The 17,274-nt window shown below is 33.2% G+C and overlaps 1 protein-coding gene across 1 annotated transcript; it reads left to right on the top strand.

The window, feature by feature from the left end:
• Positions 1 to 8,988: 8,988 nt before the first annotated feature.
• Positions 8,989 to 17,012, top strand: LOC110107036 (cytokinin dehydrogenase 3-like). Its single transcript, XM_020837171.2, has 5 exons — positions 8,989 to 9,696; positions 9,778 to 9,905; positions 10,005 to 10,208; positions 11,610 to 11,872; positions 16,419 to 17,012. Exons 1-5 carry the CDS (start codon positions 9,171 to 9,173, stop codon positions 16,798 to 16,800), a joined length of 1,503 nt encoding a protein of 500 aa, XP_020692830.1. The 5' UTR covers positions 8,989 to 9,170; the 3' UTR covers positions 16,801 to 17,012.
• Positions 17,013 to 17,274: the final 262 nt, after the last annotated feature.

The following is a 17,274-nucleotide window of genomic DNA, read 5'->3' on the forward strand; positions in this document are numbered from 1 at the left end:
GAAATTGACCCGTTTAAAAAACGGGTCGGGTTCGGGTTGACCCGGCGGGTTGCCGGGTTAACCCGCCAACCCGTTTAATTTAAAAAAATTCGAATTCCCGCCCCCTGCCCGCGGTCCGGCTTCCCCCCACGTGACCGCTGCCGCCGGTCGCTTCGTTCGCGTCAATCCGTGACGCGATGACAGCCCTGACGGCTGCGCGCATCCCGTGACCGCTGCCCGCTTCGCGTGACCGCTGCTGCCGCCGGATGTCGATGCCACTGGACGCCGGACGTCGTGGCCGTTGGACACCGCTGCCACCGGACGCTGCTGCTGCGCTGAAGTTGATCTCGGCCTTGTCGTGTCCGCGGGGCGGGTTCGGGTTGACCTGAATAGTGCCGGGTCATTTCGGGTTCGACCCGAACCCAACCCGTGACCCGAAATTGACACCCCTGACCACAATGATGAACAAGCAAGAGAGTAAAAGCAGCATAAAAATAAATGACATATGGATTTGTGGAAAATTTTAAAATAGGGAAAAAAATCACGGAGTCACATCACGTCAAAAAATCCATTATGAACATGAGGAGAGATAAGTACATATCTCTTTTCTCCCTAACTCTCTCTTTGATTCTCTTCTCATATGCACTGTTCTCAATGCTCGCTAACATACAGAAATACAAGAGAAAGCTAAGTAAATAACTCCAAGGGATGCAACTCTTTTGAAAAAATGAGAAAGAAAACTGTCCAGTCCTTCTAGCAGCGACGCGGCGCCAATTTGGGGCGTTGCAGTGCTCAAGCCCCAGTCTTATGATGTTGCGGCGCTCAAACTCGCAGCGCTATGGTGTCGAACTTGTAGCACGGATGCGTTGAATCTATAGCGTTGTGACGCTCTGTTCTCTGTCGATCAACGCTGAGGCGCTCGGGAACACAGTGCTAGAGTGCTCAAGTACACAACGTCGCGTTGTACGGGAAAAAAAATTCGGTTAGCTATTTGAATTCTTTTTCTCCATTGTATACTTTTAAAAGTCAAACTCTTATTTAAATCTAATAAAAAATATCATTTCTAATAATTTTTAACCAAATCATTTTAAGTTTACCTATAACTTTCTTCGTATATGCTAAATCAAATATATCTACTCTCCAAGTCATTAAAAGGTCAACGTTTAATGTGATCAAAATCAAATCATTTAAGTCGACTCTCTCTAATCTTATCTGTCACTGAAGCTTCTTCAATCTTATCATGTATATACTCGCTATGACAATTAATTATTATTTTTTAAATAATGAGCTAAGAATCATAAAATATATGAATTAAATTTATGATCTTTAAAAAAAAAACAAAAAATAATGAAGGTTAATGATGAACAATAATTCATTTTATTTTCTTAATACTTAAATCAAATTAAGAGCCTCTCTTTTTGTGGGAACACATAATTGAATCCTAATATTAAGATTAATATGTAAATTAATGTCCAAATAATTATAAAAAAAGAATTAAAAAAAAGTTTAACATCTCGATAAAAATGTTAAATTAGGCATTATTAAAACATTAATAATGTAATTAAATATTTTAAAAAATAAATTTAAAAGTTTTCAAAGTCGCCCATAAAATAGACGACTTATGCTGACTCACACTTGCTAAGTCATGTGTTAATCGCCGAACTAGCAGACTGTTTATTTAAAAAATAATAATTAAAATTTCAATCGATAATTAAAAATAATAGAAGTCAATATTTTAATAAATATATTTTAGTAAAATTTCAATCAGTAATAAATATATTTTAAAAAAATAAAAAATAAAAATAGAGACGAAAAAAAAAGTATGTAAACTATAATGTCTATATTTTAATAGAAGTCAATAGTTTAAATATATATTGATTAAATTAAAATTTGATAAAATGAACATTTTTTGTTTATTTCGATTTTATTAAAATTTCAATCGGTATATTTTAAGAGAAATACATTAAAATAGGAAAGATGCAATCAAAGCCCTCTCACCAGGTTACAACAATAGCTTACAATTAGAACCTCAATAACCCAAAATAAGGGACAAAAGGGTAGGAGGGGCCATCCATGATCCATGGGAACAAAGAAATTCGCAATGAGAAGCTGCCAAGTGAACGAAACAGGCACCAAGATTGCCACCAACCCTGACCATCCACGACGCTTGTAGCAGCGTTGCTTCTTCATCGTCCATATAAGAAAACTTGAATGGGCAAGCAAACCCACAATCAAACCCACGACACCACAAAAACGCATGCCCCCACCAAGGGGATAGAGTAAAGCCTCCTTAAAGCCAACCAGAAACTGGTAAGCAACCAACAAAAAAAAAAAAACATCCCCGGCCACATCTGCCCCTCCCACGAGCCCTACCACGAGAGGCAAGAGGTATATCACATAATAAGTTAAAAGGGTTCCCTGGGTCGTCATCACCACTCGACTCCAAAGAAATAGAATCAGACCCATTATCAGATGAACCATGAAGCCAGTCCAGATGTAGACAAACATCAATGTATGTATTGTCCCCCACATGATACGCTAAGCTCTGAGAATCAATTAAATTAACGGGGACATCCACAAAATTGTTATTGACTTAACAGTCATTCAAAACTGGAGGCGAGCTAGAGGTTGCAGACGCATAACCCACACAAACACCCATATCCAAAATAACAGGAGCAGGATTAGACGCATTCAGGCTAACCAAAACCAACGGCTTTAACATAGTACTAACCAAAACAGGCGGTGTGACCCCCAGACAAAATAGAACCAACACCAACAGGAACATCAGCACTATGACACGCACGAGGGGCGACAAGTAGAGGAAGAAAAGGTTGCGCATCAGGGCAGAAAGGAACAATAGCATCAACACCAATAACACCACTACCCGAATGAGACACAACTTCGACCACAACATTATCCAAATCATCCAAATCGACCACAACAGGTGGGGCAGAAGCGCGAGCAGGCAAATCTAAAGAGGGTGCCACAGGCACCAGAGACAATAAAACATCCCGAATAGGCAAAGGAGAACCAGAAACACAAACCTCCTCATCAACACTATCAATAGCAGAAACAACAGCCAAACCACCATTTCCATTAATCAAAACTGCAAGAGATGAATTGGTATTTTTTTAATGGATAAGCATTATACCGAAAATTAAAGCGAAAGAAAAAAAAAATTAAAGATTCAAAGTTTCTCGGTAAAGCTATATTTTTTGTTTTTGTCTATTTTTATTTTTATAATATATTTATTTAATACATTTTCTGCATATTTTATATTTAAATTATTTTTCAGAATTTACTGTAGCAAGTCAGTCGTTTTAACTTACAACTTACAATAATAACTTTTTTAAAAAAGTTGCATTTTAGTTCGGCCAATAACACATGACTCACCAAGTTTGAGTTAGCAAAAGTCGCCCACGACTTTGCGTATTTTTAATTTTTTTTTAATATTTAATCACATTATTAAAATTTTAATAATACTTTAATTTAAAAATTTGTCCTAAGATCTCCTACAAAACTCATCAAGAACATATGACGATTAGTGACTTTATAAAATTAACAAAAGTACTTAAAACAATAATAATAATAATGATGAAAAAGATGAAGATGACGACGTCAAATCTCAATCAACATCAAAGGATCGTCTCTTGAATGAACGGAATAAGACTTACCTCTACTGAAAGTTAATTCCACGTTAAATATACATCAAACATGAGACGGTGAGTGCGATATCTGAGACATTTTTAAAGTTCAAAGCAACACAGTCATTTACGTCAATTAGGAATCCAATCCCGTATCTTAACAATTTGTCTCTTTGCATGTTGGGTGGCTTTCCAAGTCGGACTTTTGCAATGAAATTTCGAATCAGTCTCTGTGATCTTTGGATTTCATGCTGACGAAACTGAGATTCTCTCAAAGACAAGTAATTAGTGGCTGTGTTTCACGAGGAAGAGGTTTTCTTTAATGCTCAGAACTTGGACGGATTGTTGTTTTGATGTTTAGAACATATTAGATGGTGATCGCTGATCTCTGCTACTGATGTTTTTGATCGGCGATTGGAATGCAAAACTGTACAGATCTTGATGTTTTTGAATCAGTAATGGTTAGAGTTTGCTCATATAACTAGCAAGCATTTATATATGTGATCGGACTTCATTAGTGTGATGATCATATATGAGATGGATAGAGGTTGCTCGATCACTTGGCTGTTGGATGGTCGATGAGGTGGTTGTTACATTAAAGCTAGTTTGTATTTATTCACACAGTTGGATGGCATGCACGAGTGAGGAAGAAAAGGGCAGCCTCTCAAGCCATGCTCATATGCTTAAATCCCTTTTATTTTAGTCATTTTAGAATTTTTTGGGCTTACATTTAGGCTTCTTGTGACACATTTATTTTACTGCTTTCTATAATTACAACTTTTTAGTACAAAAAAATTCTTGAAAATAATGAAAAAGTAGCGGTCAAAAGCTATCCCAAACAAGGGAAATTATTATGTGCGGACGCCGAAGGCCTTCCGGAGACCAACCAGAATGAGCCACGTCGGTACCGCGGCTTGGTACTGCTCGGTACCGCGCTCGGTATTGCTGCATGGCTCATTCTGATTAGTCTCTAGATGTAGAGCTGTGTTTGGCATCCGCACAGAATAATTTCTCTCAAACAAAGTCTTAGTCTATATATATTGGTGCTGATGGCTTCTTCATGGTGAGAGAGTCGACATTTTGGCAAGGTTTTATGTATTTTCGAGGCTAGCTCTTCAAATTATAAATTAATTAGTAAGGATAAATTAAGCATATATTCAATCATTTTGAGTTGCTTTGAGAGACATAATGCAAAAATTCTTTTTGATTAGATATAATACTTATAATCCTAATAACTTCTCTCTAATTTTAGATGCAACTTTAATCATGAAATTCTCTAAAATATTTGGTAAAAAAATATGATGATTTGACTCAAAATGTATCTTATGGGATTTGTAAGACTTGAACCTATAAAAAATGATTTTAATGTGGCATAATCTATTAAGTTATTTTTATAACCAATAATTCATACATACAATTCATCCATAAGAGAAAATAATATAGAAAATCTAAATTGAAGCACTTAAAACGTGTCTATAAAACTCAAGATAATAGGCTGCTAAAGCTATTGTCTATACTTGCAATTCATAAAAAATTCTTAAAGATCAAGGTGATCTTTAGGGTGAATTATTGCGTCCGGTCACCGAATGTTCGGACATCAAATCCGTTGCGCCACGTCACCCAAATACACTGGATCCCGGTATATTTGGGTGACGTAGCGACACCGGATTGGTGTCCGGACGAATCCGGACACCGGACGCAATAATTTGCCGATCTTTAGAGCTAGGATGCTTTAATAAAATGAACTAAATGATGGACTTTACAGTTTTTTATGAACAACATTTTGTATAATTTTTTATGCTTTGATAATAATGAAGATCATGCACTTAAATCATCGAGCAATTGGTTGATGATGGTAATTTTGTGTTGAAATTATTAGCTCTATAAGATCAAGTTTAACTATAATAGTTTATTGTTGTGTGACAACATTCGGCTCTACTCATGTCCGTAACATTATAAATCTTAATGTTATGATGTCAATCATAGTGACATATTGAAAATTTAATACTAGGATCTGTAATCAACATAGTGAGAATGTCCATTATCTCTAATGTATGATCACCAAATAAGAAAATGTCCAAATTTTCAAGTAAATATATTTATATTTTTTTTTATTTTAGCATTTTGAATAATTAGCATTTTAAATAGCACGCATCAACACGATCAAATGGCTTTAGCCTTTCACTCACATCTAAGGCATTCAAAAAGGCTTTTTCGGTGATCCCTTCAATGTCAAAGCTGGTGCTTCTGATGATGTAACTAGTCACCAACTCGCCTTCTTCCACATTAGGAAAGCTATGATAAGCCCTTGTAGGGCATAAGATGAAGCCAATCCAATGGGGTCGGTCCAACCTGAACCATACATGATCGCCATGAACTAGCCTATTTGCCCACCTTGAAGACTTCTACGCGCGCATTTGATTCAATTGATTTTGTGCGTTTCAAAGTCAATGAAATTAATGAGTCAGATCATGCGATGGACTATTTGACTGTTTTCAACTTATTTGTGCTCTAATTTTACGTAAATTAGGCATTGATTCGTGTCATTGAAATTGATTTGAAATTGAATCAAAATTTATATTCAATCACATAGACTCTTTTATCATCCCATCAAAATTTATTGAATATTCTATAACTAAAGACAATCTCCAACCAAATATACCATTGAATTGTTAAATCCAACGTTTCACTTCGCCTAAGCCAATAAATCTCTTAGCTTGATATGCAAAGGACAACTAATTTGTCAAATAAATAAATAATATAAATTGTATTATATATACATATATTCCCTTGAATAATTATCATATTATAAATTGATCACTTTGAACACCCATCAGTGAGAAATATAAATCCTTAATTCTCTTAGCTGTTGGAGCTAACTGTCCAAAGAAATTTCTTTATTTATCAAACCTTTACTTATGAATGTTTATTAATAAACACATCTATTAACTCCAGCTTGCAATTCTATATCGTACGTTTAGATTTTTTTTTTTTTTTCTATTTTGAACGAATAACCGTTGTAAAGACAAGTCAAAAAATAAATATAAAAATAAATTGCAAAATTATAAATTTAGAAGGAAAATATTTCAAAGGAAAAAAGGTCTTTCAATTGCGTTTGCATCCATGTTATTAAGGAAATTAGTTTCTTATAATCGAGGTCTTCTTTTAGCTTATGAATTTGTAAAATAGAGGTGTAAATGAGTCTAGTCGGTTTGTGAGCAGGGTTGAGCTAAGCTCGATGAGCTAATGAGTCAAATTTGAGCCAATCTTGACTCAAGTTGTTAACATACGAGCTGATCCGTATAAAAATATTATAATAAAATACAGTTAAAATATATTAGAATTTAAAAGTTCAAGTATTAAGCTTTTGTAAAAGATTAAAATTTGTATCTCACTTTGTAATATGAAATGATTCTTTATTAATATGCTAATCAAGCTAATCAAATTGTTATATTTTAAATTTGAATGTATTATGTAGGTTTAGATCAAGATTTAGGCATTACCTTGAGAGGGCTAACACAATTCAATCGATCAAATCAAGTTAATAATAGAGTTTGTGCTTAGTTTTTGGTCCAAAACTTATTGCTGACCCACCCAAATGCAACCCAACCCAACCCAATCCCTTGACTGATTGGGAGAAAGGTCTCTTGATATGTAGAGCCAAGGTTTTTAATGATCTTTTTAAAACTTTGACATATGAACAAAGATAATCACACTTCTTAGGCTTTGCAAGCTTTGGAAATTTCAAATTTTATCACAATGTTGAATATTTAAAACATGCATATTTAGGTTTTGTTTGGAATAAATTTCTTACTGTTTTATTTTTCAAACAACAATCATAATTTTTGTTTGGTTCTTATTTTTCAGCTGCTTCCAAAAAAAAAATTATACTAAAAAATTATTTTCTATAATAACTTTAAAAATCACTTTATCTACAACAGTTTTACAAGGAGTAAAAAAGTTGTCACAAACAAAATATTAGTCAAGTTATTATGAGAATTTTATTGTACATTTCAATTTTATAATTTTTTTTTCTTTTTGAAGATGAGGGGATTTATAGAGGCCTTATGTATCTAAAATAAATTATATTTGAGATTCACCAAATTAAACTATAATGAAATATGTGACGATGACAATAAAATGTAGCGATCGATTGTATAATATTCTTAGTTTTTACATGTTAATTATGTTCATTTCTTTGTTTTTTTTTTTAAGTTCTTTACACTATATTTTCATAAATTTTATCTATTTTCCAACTCCAAAATCATGAAATAAAGTGGTTGAAGGGTGGAGCTTGATCATCAGATCAAGCGATTTTGCCAAGCAAACCAGAGCTATTAGGAACACATGCCCCAATGCTCATATTGAATTCACCCATGTGTCATTCATGAATCTGAAAAAATAATGTGTGCATTCGAACTGCTCAATTTGACCAAATGGCCATAATTCTTTTCAACCTTAGTTGTTAGACGGGCCAAACTAAAGAAGTCTTAGGCTTTGTTTGGAAGAGCTTATTGATTACTTTTATGGCAAGAAAAACGGTTAGTAAAAAATAATATGTGTTCGAAACCTAAAAAAATTATGCTTCTATTGCGCACCCAGTAAACAATCAGCACAAATGTGTGTTAATCGAACTTATGGCGTACAAAAATACAACATTACACTTCTTTGATACCACATGCTAATTAATATGCTACGTAAATGAAAAGCTTGACTATTGAAGCAACTTCCTTTAAAAAAACAGAAGCATGCCACATGGGACAGCAAGGGAAGCAATCAAAAGAAACACAAATTTGATTAAGTCAATCCAAAAAAGTAGTTACAGCAAGAAAACAGAAGCGTATTATATGCAATATTGCGTACAAAAAAGGGAAGCTCGCTAACAAAAACTTGAACGTCCAATAAATATTAATTATTTTGTCATTAATATGTTGTCATTCATCAGATTACACATTGATTAGTTTATATGATTTTATTTCAGAATAGGAAAAATTCTAAAATATATAGCTTACATGAAAATCACGTCATGAAAAGCTGATCATTTGCCAAACAGGGCCCCAATAAGAACTTATTTTTTCCCTTTTAAAAATCTGATTTTCTATTAATTAATGGCTTCCTCGTCCTATTTAAACTCCTTTTTTAATTTAATTCTGAGCAATTCCCTCATTTTCCTTCCATTGACTTAAATAATATGCATAAAATCATATATAAAAATATTTCATTTTTCAAAAGTTGACTGAGAAATCAAATACATTTATCAAATCAAAGCTGCCAGTTAAAGCTTGGTTTGCAATTTTTTCCTTTTTATTTTTAAAGAATAATGAGTGTTGAATAATAATATTTACGCACAATATGTATCGGTCTTGAATCCAGGTGTAAGCTCCTCATCCAACAAGCTACTCCTGGGCTGGCTTGATGTGCGCGAACACGTACTTTCTTTCTCTTTTTCCTCCATGCAAATTAATATAAAAGAGAAGGAAGAAGAGCTCTCTGAATCTCTAACACATTTGTATTCTCATATCGATCAATCAACATCTTTTCTTGACCATGCACTCCAATCTTCTCTTTCTCTCTACTCTCTTTTATCTGATCCTCTCAAGTTTTTCCACTTCAAATCTCATCCCTTACCAATCTGACATCTCAATCCTAGACTTTGGAAGGATAATAGAAGAGAACCCAATTGCAATCCTCAACCCAAAATCACCACAAGAAATCTCTCTACTCATTCAGTCAATCTTCTCCAAAAACACAAAGAACATACAAGTAGCACCAAGAGGAGCTGCTCATTCAACCTATGGGCAATCACAAGTGTTAGGTGGCATCATCATCAACATGACTCTCCTTCCTACCTTCATCAAGGTTGAGAAGGAGAAGGAGTTCGTCGACGTCGGCGGCGGCGATCTATGGGTCGATGTCTTGCATGAGACATTGAAGCATGGACTGACTCCAAGATCTTGGACTGATTATTTGTATCTCACCATTGGAGGAACTCTTTCTGTTGGTGGAATCAGTGGTCAGTCATTCAAGCATGGACCTCAGATTTCAAATGTCCTAGAATTGGATGTGATCACAGGTAAATTAAAGGAAGAAGCTGATATATATTTCTTCTTTTGTTTCATTTACTTTCGATCTATATGTAACTTTATTCACACAGGTAAAGGAGAGTTTGTAACTTGCTCTGAAGAAAAAGATTCAGATCTTTTCTATGGCGTATTGGGAGGATTTGGACAGTTTGGAATCATAACAAGAGCAAGAATCATATTACAGTCTGCACCAAAGCTGGTTCACACATAAATTAATTATTTATTCTTAATTATATAATTATTGAATATCGTATCTTGGTAGCAACTTATTGCATTTATATATTTTTTTTATTTAAAGGTGAAATGGGTCGTAATATCATACAAGAGCTTTGAACAGTTCAGAAAAGATCAAGAGCTTCTGATCAATGGAGGAGAGGTAGATTACCTGGAAGGATTCATAAATTTGCAGAGAAGGAATTCGTCAGAGGATAAATTAAATGATTTAGTCTCCTATTTGATCGAATTTGCTGTATATTATGACGATGAAGATGTTGCCTACAAGGTATCAATTATGACTTGACTATAAGATTATTTATTTCGTATATCAAAAACATAACGGCTCTTTTTTTTTTTAATACACTAAAATTATATTTTTTTTAGGAAGAACATTAGTATTATATATATATCCTTTTTTTTTTCTGAATTTTCTCCTACTCTATAATAATATATGACCTCATAATTAAAATTGCAGTTCAAATATATGAGGGGATTATCAAGTCATCATTTAGAATTGCAAAGAAAAACAAGAAGTCAAATACTAATAATTTAAAATATTATATAAAATTGGAATCTTTAATCCAATAATGCTTATAAGTTCCTATTTGGAATCACTTTTTATTTGTTTTTTAAGGCATTTGAAAAACTCAAATATGAAAGCTTATTTATTTATTTTTTATTTTAAAAATAAATTCATTTGATTTAAAAATTACAAAAAATAATTATATATATTTTAATATTTAAAAAAAATCATTAAACCTCAGCCTGATACCCCAAAATAGAAGATAGGATTTCAATCAACATGATAGTTCTTCTATCCCTTAGCTCTATTGAGATGTATGAGAAAGTGAACGATAAGCCCCACAATATTAGAAGTAAAATAAGACTTCATGAAGTATCAAAACAAGTCAAGATGGTGACCCAATTACATAAATTTAATGTTTTTTTTAATTAATTAATCGTTGTTTTTTCGCTAGTTTATTGGGCTTAACTGAGCTCTCAATGTTTCACCCTCATAATCTATATTAATATGAACGTTCATGACTTGTTTGGCTTAGTGTTTCAGAAAGTTTGTGATCCCTCTACTATGATAAAGCTAGAATCAAGCAAGAATAGTGATCTCCATGCAAACTCCACCACATGAGCCATTGAGTGTCGCTCCTCTTGATAAATTATAATTTTTGGATGTTGTAAAGTTTTTTTGATAGTGAAGGTCAATGTGGATGACTCTCATATGGTGCCAAAAGATATTACTAAGATGAATAATAGAGCAAAGAATAATCACACATCTATATTAAATCAAATAATAACAACATATTAGTAATCTCCTAGCATAGGCTTTGTTCGAAACAACTTTTTTATTGCTTCTTGAAACAGAATTTTAGTACAAAAATTATAACTTTTGTATTAAAACTCTGTTTAAAAAAGCAATAAAAACCCCACTACAGGAAATCAGCCTATTACCGACGGCTTTTCCGGCGGACTGGTTTCCGACAGACTTTCCGACAGATTTCCGACGGAATATAATGATACAAAAGTTAAGTTGTTCGAATTTGCCCGTCCCAAACAAAACCTTAATCCTCTGTCAAGCATGCATGATTTACTAAATAACACAAATAGGATAAACAACTAACGTTAAGTTGTTCATGTTGCTGATCCTTCATCTTTTTTGTTTTCTTAAATACAGAAACTGAATCACATCCTCCCAAGATTGAACTATAAGGAATCAAGGCCAGAGATTACTGATACTTCATACTTCGACTTCCTCAATCGTGTAAGGAAGTCCGAGCTGGAGCTGAGTAAGGAAGGCCTATGGAATGTGCCTCATCCATGGCTTAACGTATTTCTTCCGAGATCTCAGATAAAGAGGTTCAAGGACTTGCTACTAGAAACCATTGCAGATACATACACTTCTGGTCCTATTATCATCTATCCGATCTTTAGAAACAAGTAAGTGAAGTTTTCTCTTAGTTATTGAAAAACTTCTGATAGTTTAATTGCATTTACTTTTACCTTCAAGCTATTTTTTTTTGGAAGTCTTATCATTAATTTTTAAGTAAGATAGAGGCTTCGTTTGAGATGGCTTTAATGCTGCTTCTTTAAACAGTTTTTTAGTATAAAAGTTAAAAATTTTGTACTTGAAAGCTGCTTTAAGAAGCAGAAAAAAAGCCATCCCAAATGAAGCCTTAATCGCTTATATTTGCAATGTGCTTAGCAGATATTGAATTTGGTAATGCCTTTAGATTATTATTAGTGAAGTTTTCACTCTTTTTTAATTATAGACTTTTAAGAATCATTCAAATTTATCTAACGTTATTTATATATTAAATCAGCTAAATATGATAACAAATTAAACAAACTCATTAGCTTTTGTAAAAAGAAACTTCAAGCAAATCATTTTTTTCTCTATTATTTAACACTATTGTTGCCGGGTCCTAAGATCTGAATCTGAAAAATAGATGATAGACTTAGATAGTCAACAATTGCCGTAAAATTTATCGAACAACCATGTCATAAAATCTCTAATATATTAAGAAAAATGTAAATTGTAAATTTAAAATAAAATATGATATTATTTTCAGCTGTTTTTTAGGTAAATTAACTTACATGAATAACATAAACAACTAAAATTATTCTCATTTTTTAATCAGTTCAACGGTCGAATTTATGACTATATAAATTTCACAAAAAATTCTTTATAAATTTATATAAAAAAGTGAGATAAATATAGCTGTTCATTCATATAATGGAATTGAAGGCTTAAATAAATTATAGTTGTTTTAAGTTGCGATTCTACACAGATAAAACAGAGGAGTGCTGTACAGCTGAAAGAGTTAATTTTATTAGCTGTGGTTGCCATATTTTGCATTCTGCACGCCAACAATAAATTAATTTGATTGCTTGAAGTTACAACGTTGGATTCTTCATTTCATCCAAAAATAAATATTTTTCTCAAAAATAAAAGATTTTTCATTAAAAAAAAAAGTTGGAATTGATCTCAAGTTCATTGAATTTACATGCAAATAAGTATAAGATATAAATAATTAATCAAATTTTATATTACATTTATCTTTAAATAAATCAATTCAAAATTTGAAATTCATTCTAATAAAAAAATTTCATCACAATATTTTGACCTAATAAATATATATCAAAAGAAACATGATTATAAATGACGTCGACGACAACAACAATATCAAGATTTTGTCCCACAATGCGAGATTGACTGTAGGAATCTTTTTTAATTAATGTGCTTTATTAAGGACAAATTATTTTGTGCGGAGGCCGGACGCAGAACCACGTTCAGAGACCAACCAGAATGCGCCATGTCAGCAGTACCGAGGCTCGGGCGCATTTTTGTTGGTCTTCAGGTGGTGTTCAACATCCATACAGAACAATTTTTTCGTATTATTAAGAGTCAAATTATCATTTAAATCTAATAAAAATATTATTTCTAGTACTTCTTAACTAAGGTTTCGATTGTGACACGTTCTTACTGCTTTACTTTTCATATCGTAGCCATCCCAAATAAACTCTAAATCTTTTTAGACTATTCTCTTAATCGGATATAGCAATAAATAGAAAAAAAAAAAATAAAACTCATTCAAAATATTTTAGTCAAACCCCCTTCAATAGTATTTTACTAAATTCTTGAGTAAATACGCCAATAGCAGCACATCACAAAATAATTCCAATCCACCCGTTTCCAGCCTTTAAATGAAAGCTGGGTATTCATACACATGCAATAATATTCTAATAGCCATAAAGACTTAACCAAAAACGAAAAGAAAAGAAAATTATTATCTACAGCACTCAGCCACCCATATTAAATTATTGATGATAACCCATCATAGAGAAAAAACTTCCAACCACATAATGAAAAAAAAAAAATTTACATACATACCACTTTATATCATATTATTTGCATATATAATATTCAAAACTTTAATATTTCTTGACTATCATTCATATAGCAAATATAGGTGCAAGGCATGAAATATTAAAGTTTATGTTGATTTGGTATTAATTACAAATCAAATCAGATTTATTTTTTTTTAAGATTTGATATTCAATTAATGTATTATTTAGAGAACTAATATTTCTCTAAATTTTGTATTTGATTGAGATTTGATTAGGGATTAGATTATGAAGTTTTTTCCTAATTTGTTTTTTTCTCAAATCTACAAATAGGGTCCTGTGGGCCGCTGTATAAGATAGAGAGAGAGAGAGAGAGAGATCAATTGTATTCTCTATTTTTCTCCTATTTAGCGACATCATTCTCTCTTCGTGGACGTATGCATCTTCGCCGAACCACATAAATAATTGTGTTCATTGTGATTGATTGTGTTGTGTGATTTAATTTTGTTTCCACTATGTTTATTGCACAACAAGTGGTATTAGAGCACGATTTTGAATTTTTGTAAAATTTTGGCGTCGATTTGAAGAAAGAAATATTTGTTCTTATGGTTTGTGGGCGAAGAAATATAAGCAACGATTAGAAGGTTCTAGGCTAATCAAGCGGACCGCTTGTGGATCATACACAACACTCAGTCATGTGTGCAATCAGTGACGCAAGCTTGCGCATGGGATTGCCAATAGGGAACGTCACCTCGGTTGTGGGCTGGAAGGGCTGCAAGGTTATGTGCAGTGAGGACCTAAGTCTCATGGGATCAATTTTGGGCAATTCAAACAAGTTTGATCAAGTTTACATACACTTCAACCCTTCTTAAACCCTTTGACCAAGGCTTTTCATAACCTATTCAAATCCATGGGTGGACTCATTAGATCCCTAGGAGATCCAACTTAAAGGCCCAAGTCTTGGGCCTAATTGGATTAGCCACATGGCTTGGCCCAAGTATCCAAGGAGGGGTCGGGTCTCCATTAGCAAAATCTCAACCCATGCCAAATCAAATTATACCAAGGGTGGCATTAGGTCTCCCATGACCCAATGCACATACCCTAGTTGACCAAGCCCTTGGGTCAACTCAAGTTAGGAATTGGGCTAGCCCAAAGTGGTCAAAACCACTTAGGGTTGAGCCATTTCCCAAACTAGGCTTCATCAAGCTAAACCAACACCTCCATTGGGTGGCCTTAGGTCCAACACACCTACCCTAGTTAGCCCAACCCTTGGATTGACCTTGGTCAAGACTTAGGCTAGCTCAAATTGGTCAAAACCACTTTGACTTGAGCCATCTTCCATCAAAGACCTTACCTAACACAATTGTTACTTGCATTAGATTCCCCTTGACCTAATGCATCTTCCACATCAAGCTCACCGCCTGGTTTGACCTAGGTTGCACCCAACTTGACCTAAACTGTACAGGTTTAGGTCAAAATCCCCAAATTCTTTCTAATTAAGCAATTTTAAAATTCAACTAATTAACAAACTTTGAAAATTCATATTTAATTATAAAAAATTCTAAATTGACCAAACTCAGTGTCATTCAACTCCACTTAAAGTGTATTATTTTCTAAAAATGTCAAACCTCCAAATTTCAGTCACAGTTTAAAAGTCAACTCTCTGATTAACTGTCGTTCAAATATAGGTCAAAACTTCAAGAATTCATAACTCAATGTAAAAAAATTTAAATATAGCAAACTTAGAGTCTAATTAATCATCTTAAAGTCTATTATTTAATAAAAATATTAAAAACTTTAAAAACTTTTGACCCACAATCTCTGAATTGATATGATGAGCGATAGATTATTCTTAAGTTAGAAATGATCATAATGCTAACAGAGTTTTCTACAGGTTGACATGCTCGTACATGGCTAAAATAAAAGGGGTAAAACAAAGTTTTAAGCTGACAAATTTTTTGCAGGTGCGAAAAAAATGCTAAGGTCCCTTTGAATGAAAAGAGCCTGGTCAAGTGTGGCTGTGATTTTATTTCATATAAATTTATAACTACTTGGGATTTATTTGAATTATAATTCCCTAGGACAACACTGCAAGTTATGTTTGAGTCTAAATTTTTTTAATTTCATGTATATGTAATTTAATTTCAATTGAGTTATGAAAGTGAGTCTTTGAGTTGGGATACAAGCATCCAACTTGGAGCCCAAACAGAAGGAAATATCCCTAGGGGAGAGTTTCCTTCTATTTGGACATCCAAAGTTAGGTATGTAAATAACATGATATAAAATGGTATGCATGGAAGCCCCCCTTATAAAAAAATAGTGTAGATAGAAGATATGCACAAATATAAAATAAGTGAACCAACAGAACGCATTAGCTCAAACTGAACCAAGGCTTGAGATCAAAAGAACATATTCATCAACTATGTGATGTCCAAAATAAAGCATTTCAGGCTATATCAAATAGCTTATTCATACCAGCTGAGGACAGATTGAAGCCTCATCCTTCTTCCTGACATAACATTTATCTAAAATTCAACTATAATCATACCTGGCTATATATCATTTCAATGGGAAACCAGCTTTCAGTTTCAGATGATCAAAAAATTTTGAAAAAAAAAAGTTTTTTTTTTTCTTACAGGTGGAATCCAAAGATGTCAGCTGTGCTACCACAGGTAGATACTGAGGAAGATATAATATATGTTGTTAGTGTTCTTCAGTCAGCACCACCAACCTGTACTCGTGGCACTCCCTGCCTTGATACAATGCTTCTTCAGAACCAGAAGATCATCAATATTGCGACAACTGAACCCATAGTTCATAATCTTCTTCTTCCTGCTGAGTGTGTAATGAATGAGGATAGGGAAGAGATGGGAGCAAAACAATATATGCCATATCTTCAGAATGAGATGCAATGGAAGGCTCACTTTGGTTGGAAATGGGAGAGGTTTCAGGATCTGAAGAGAAGGTTTGATCCCTTACATATACTGGCACCTGGCCAGAGGATCTTCCAAAAGAAATAACTGGGAGATATATACCCTTTAGATTTCCTTTTGCAATCGATGTAGTGTTTATATGAAATTCATATTTCATGGAGGAGATGGAATGATGAAGAAATTAGCCAGTAAGGTTTGATCAAAGCAATACTATTTGTCAAATAGTTTGTAAAATTTGAAAAGATTTACTTTTCCGTTGAATATACAAAGCAAAGTTTCAGAAGTGTTGAAAAAAAAAAGTCCTCAAGATGTTTGAAGTATAAATGAAATTATAGCTGTCAATCCTTGACACCTCATAAAAAATTTTAATTTGTTCGAACAAAAATCTTGATAGATGTTTGAATTGAAAAGTTTAAAAACTAAATTTAGGACCAGACAAACTCTAATTTAAGAAAACTTATAGTCAAATTGAAAATCTTGACGAGATGAATCTCTCGACCAAATAAGTGCAAATCAAACACTAGAAGCATAATTGCAAATTTTAAGATATATATTGAAGAA

The sequence above is a fragment of the Dendrobium catenatum genome, unplaced genomic scaffold (assembly GCF_001605985.2).
Source record: "Dendrobium catenatum unplaced genomic scaffold, ASM160598v2 fragScaff_scaffold_716, whole genome shotgun sequence".
NCBI lineage: Eukaryota > Viridiplantae > Streptophyta > Magnoliopsida > Asparagales > Orchidaceae > Dendrobium > Dendrobium catenatum.

Bases quoted from the DNA above. Each gene is read 5' to 3' on its own strand.
- LOC110107036 (XM_020837171.2), top strand. From the start codon at position 9,171: ATGCACTCCAATCTTCTCTTTCTCTCTACTCTCTTTTATCTGATCCTC. The intron at 9,906-10,004 runs GTTCACACATAA...TTTTATTTAAAG, and splicing joins TACAGTCTGCACCAAAGCTG to GTGAAATGGGTCGTAATATC. The intron at 11,873-16,418 runs GTAAGTGAAGTT...TTTTTCTTACAG, and splicing joins TATCCGATCTTTAGAAACAA to GTGGAATCCAAAGATGTCAG.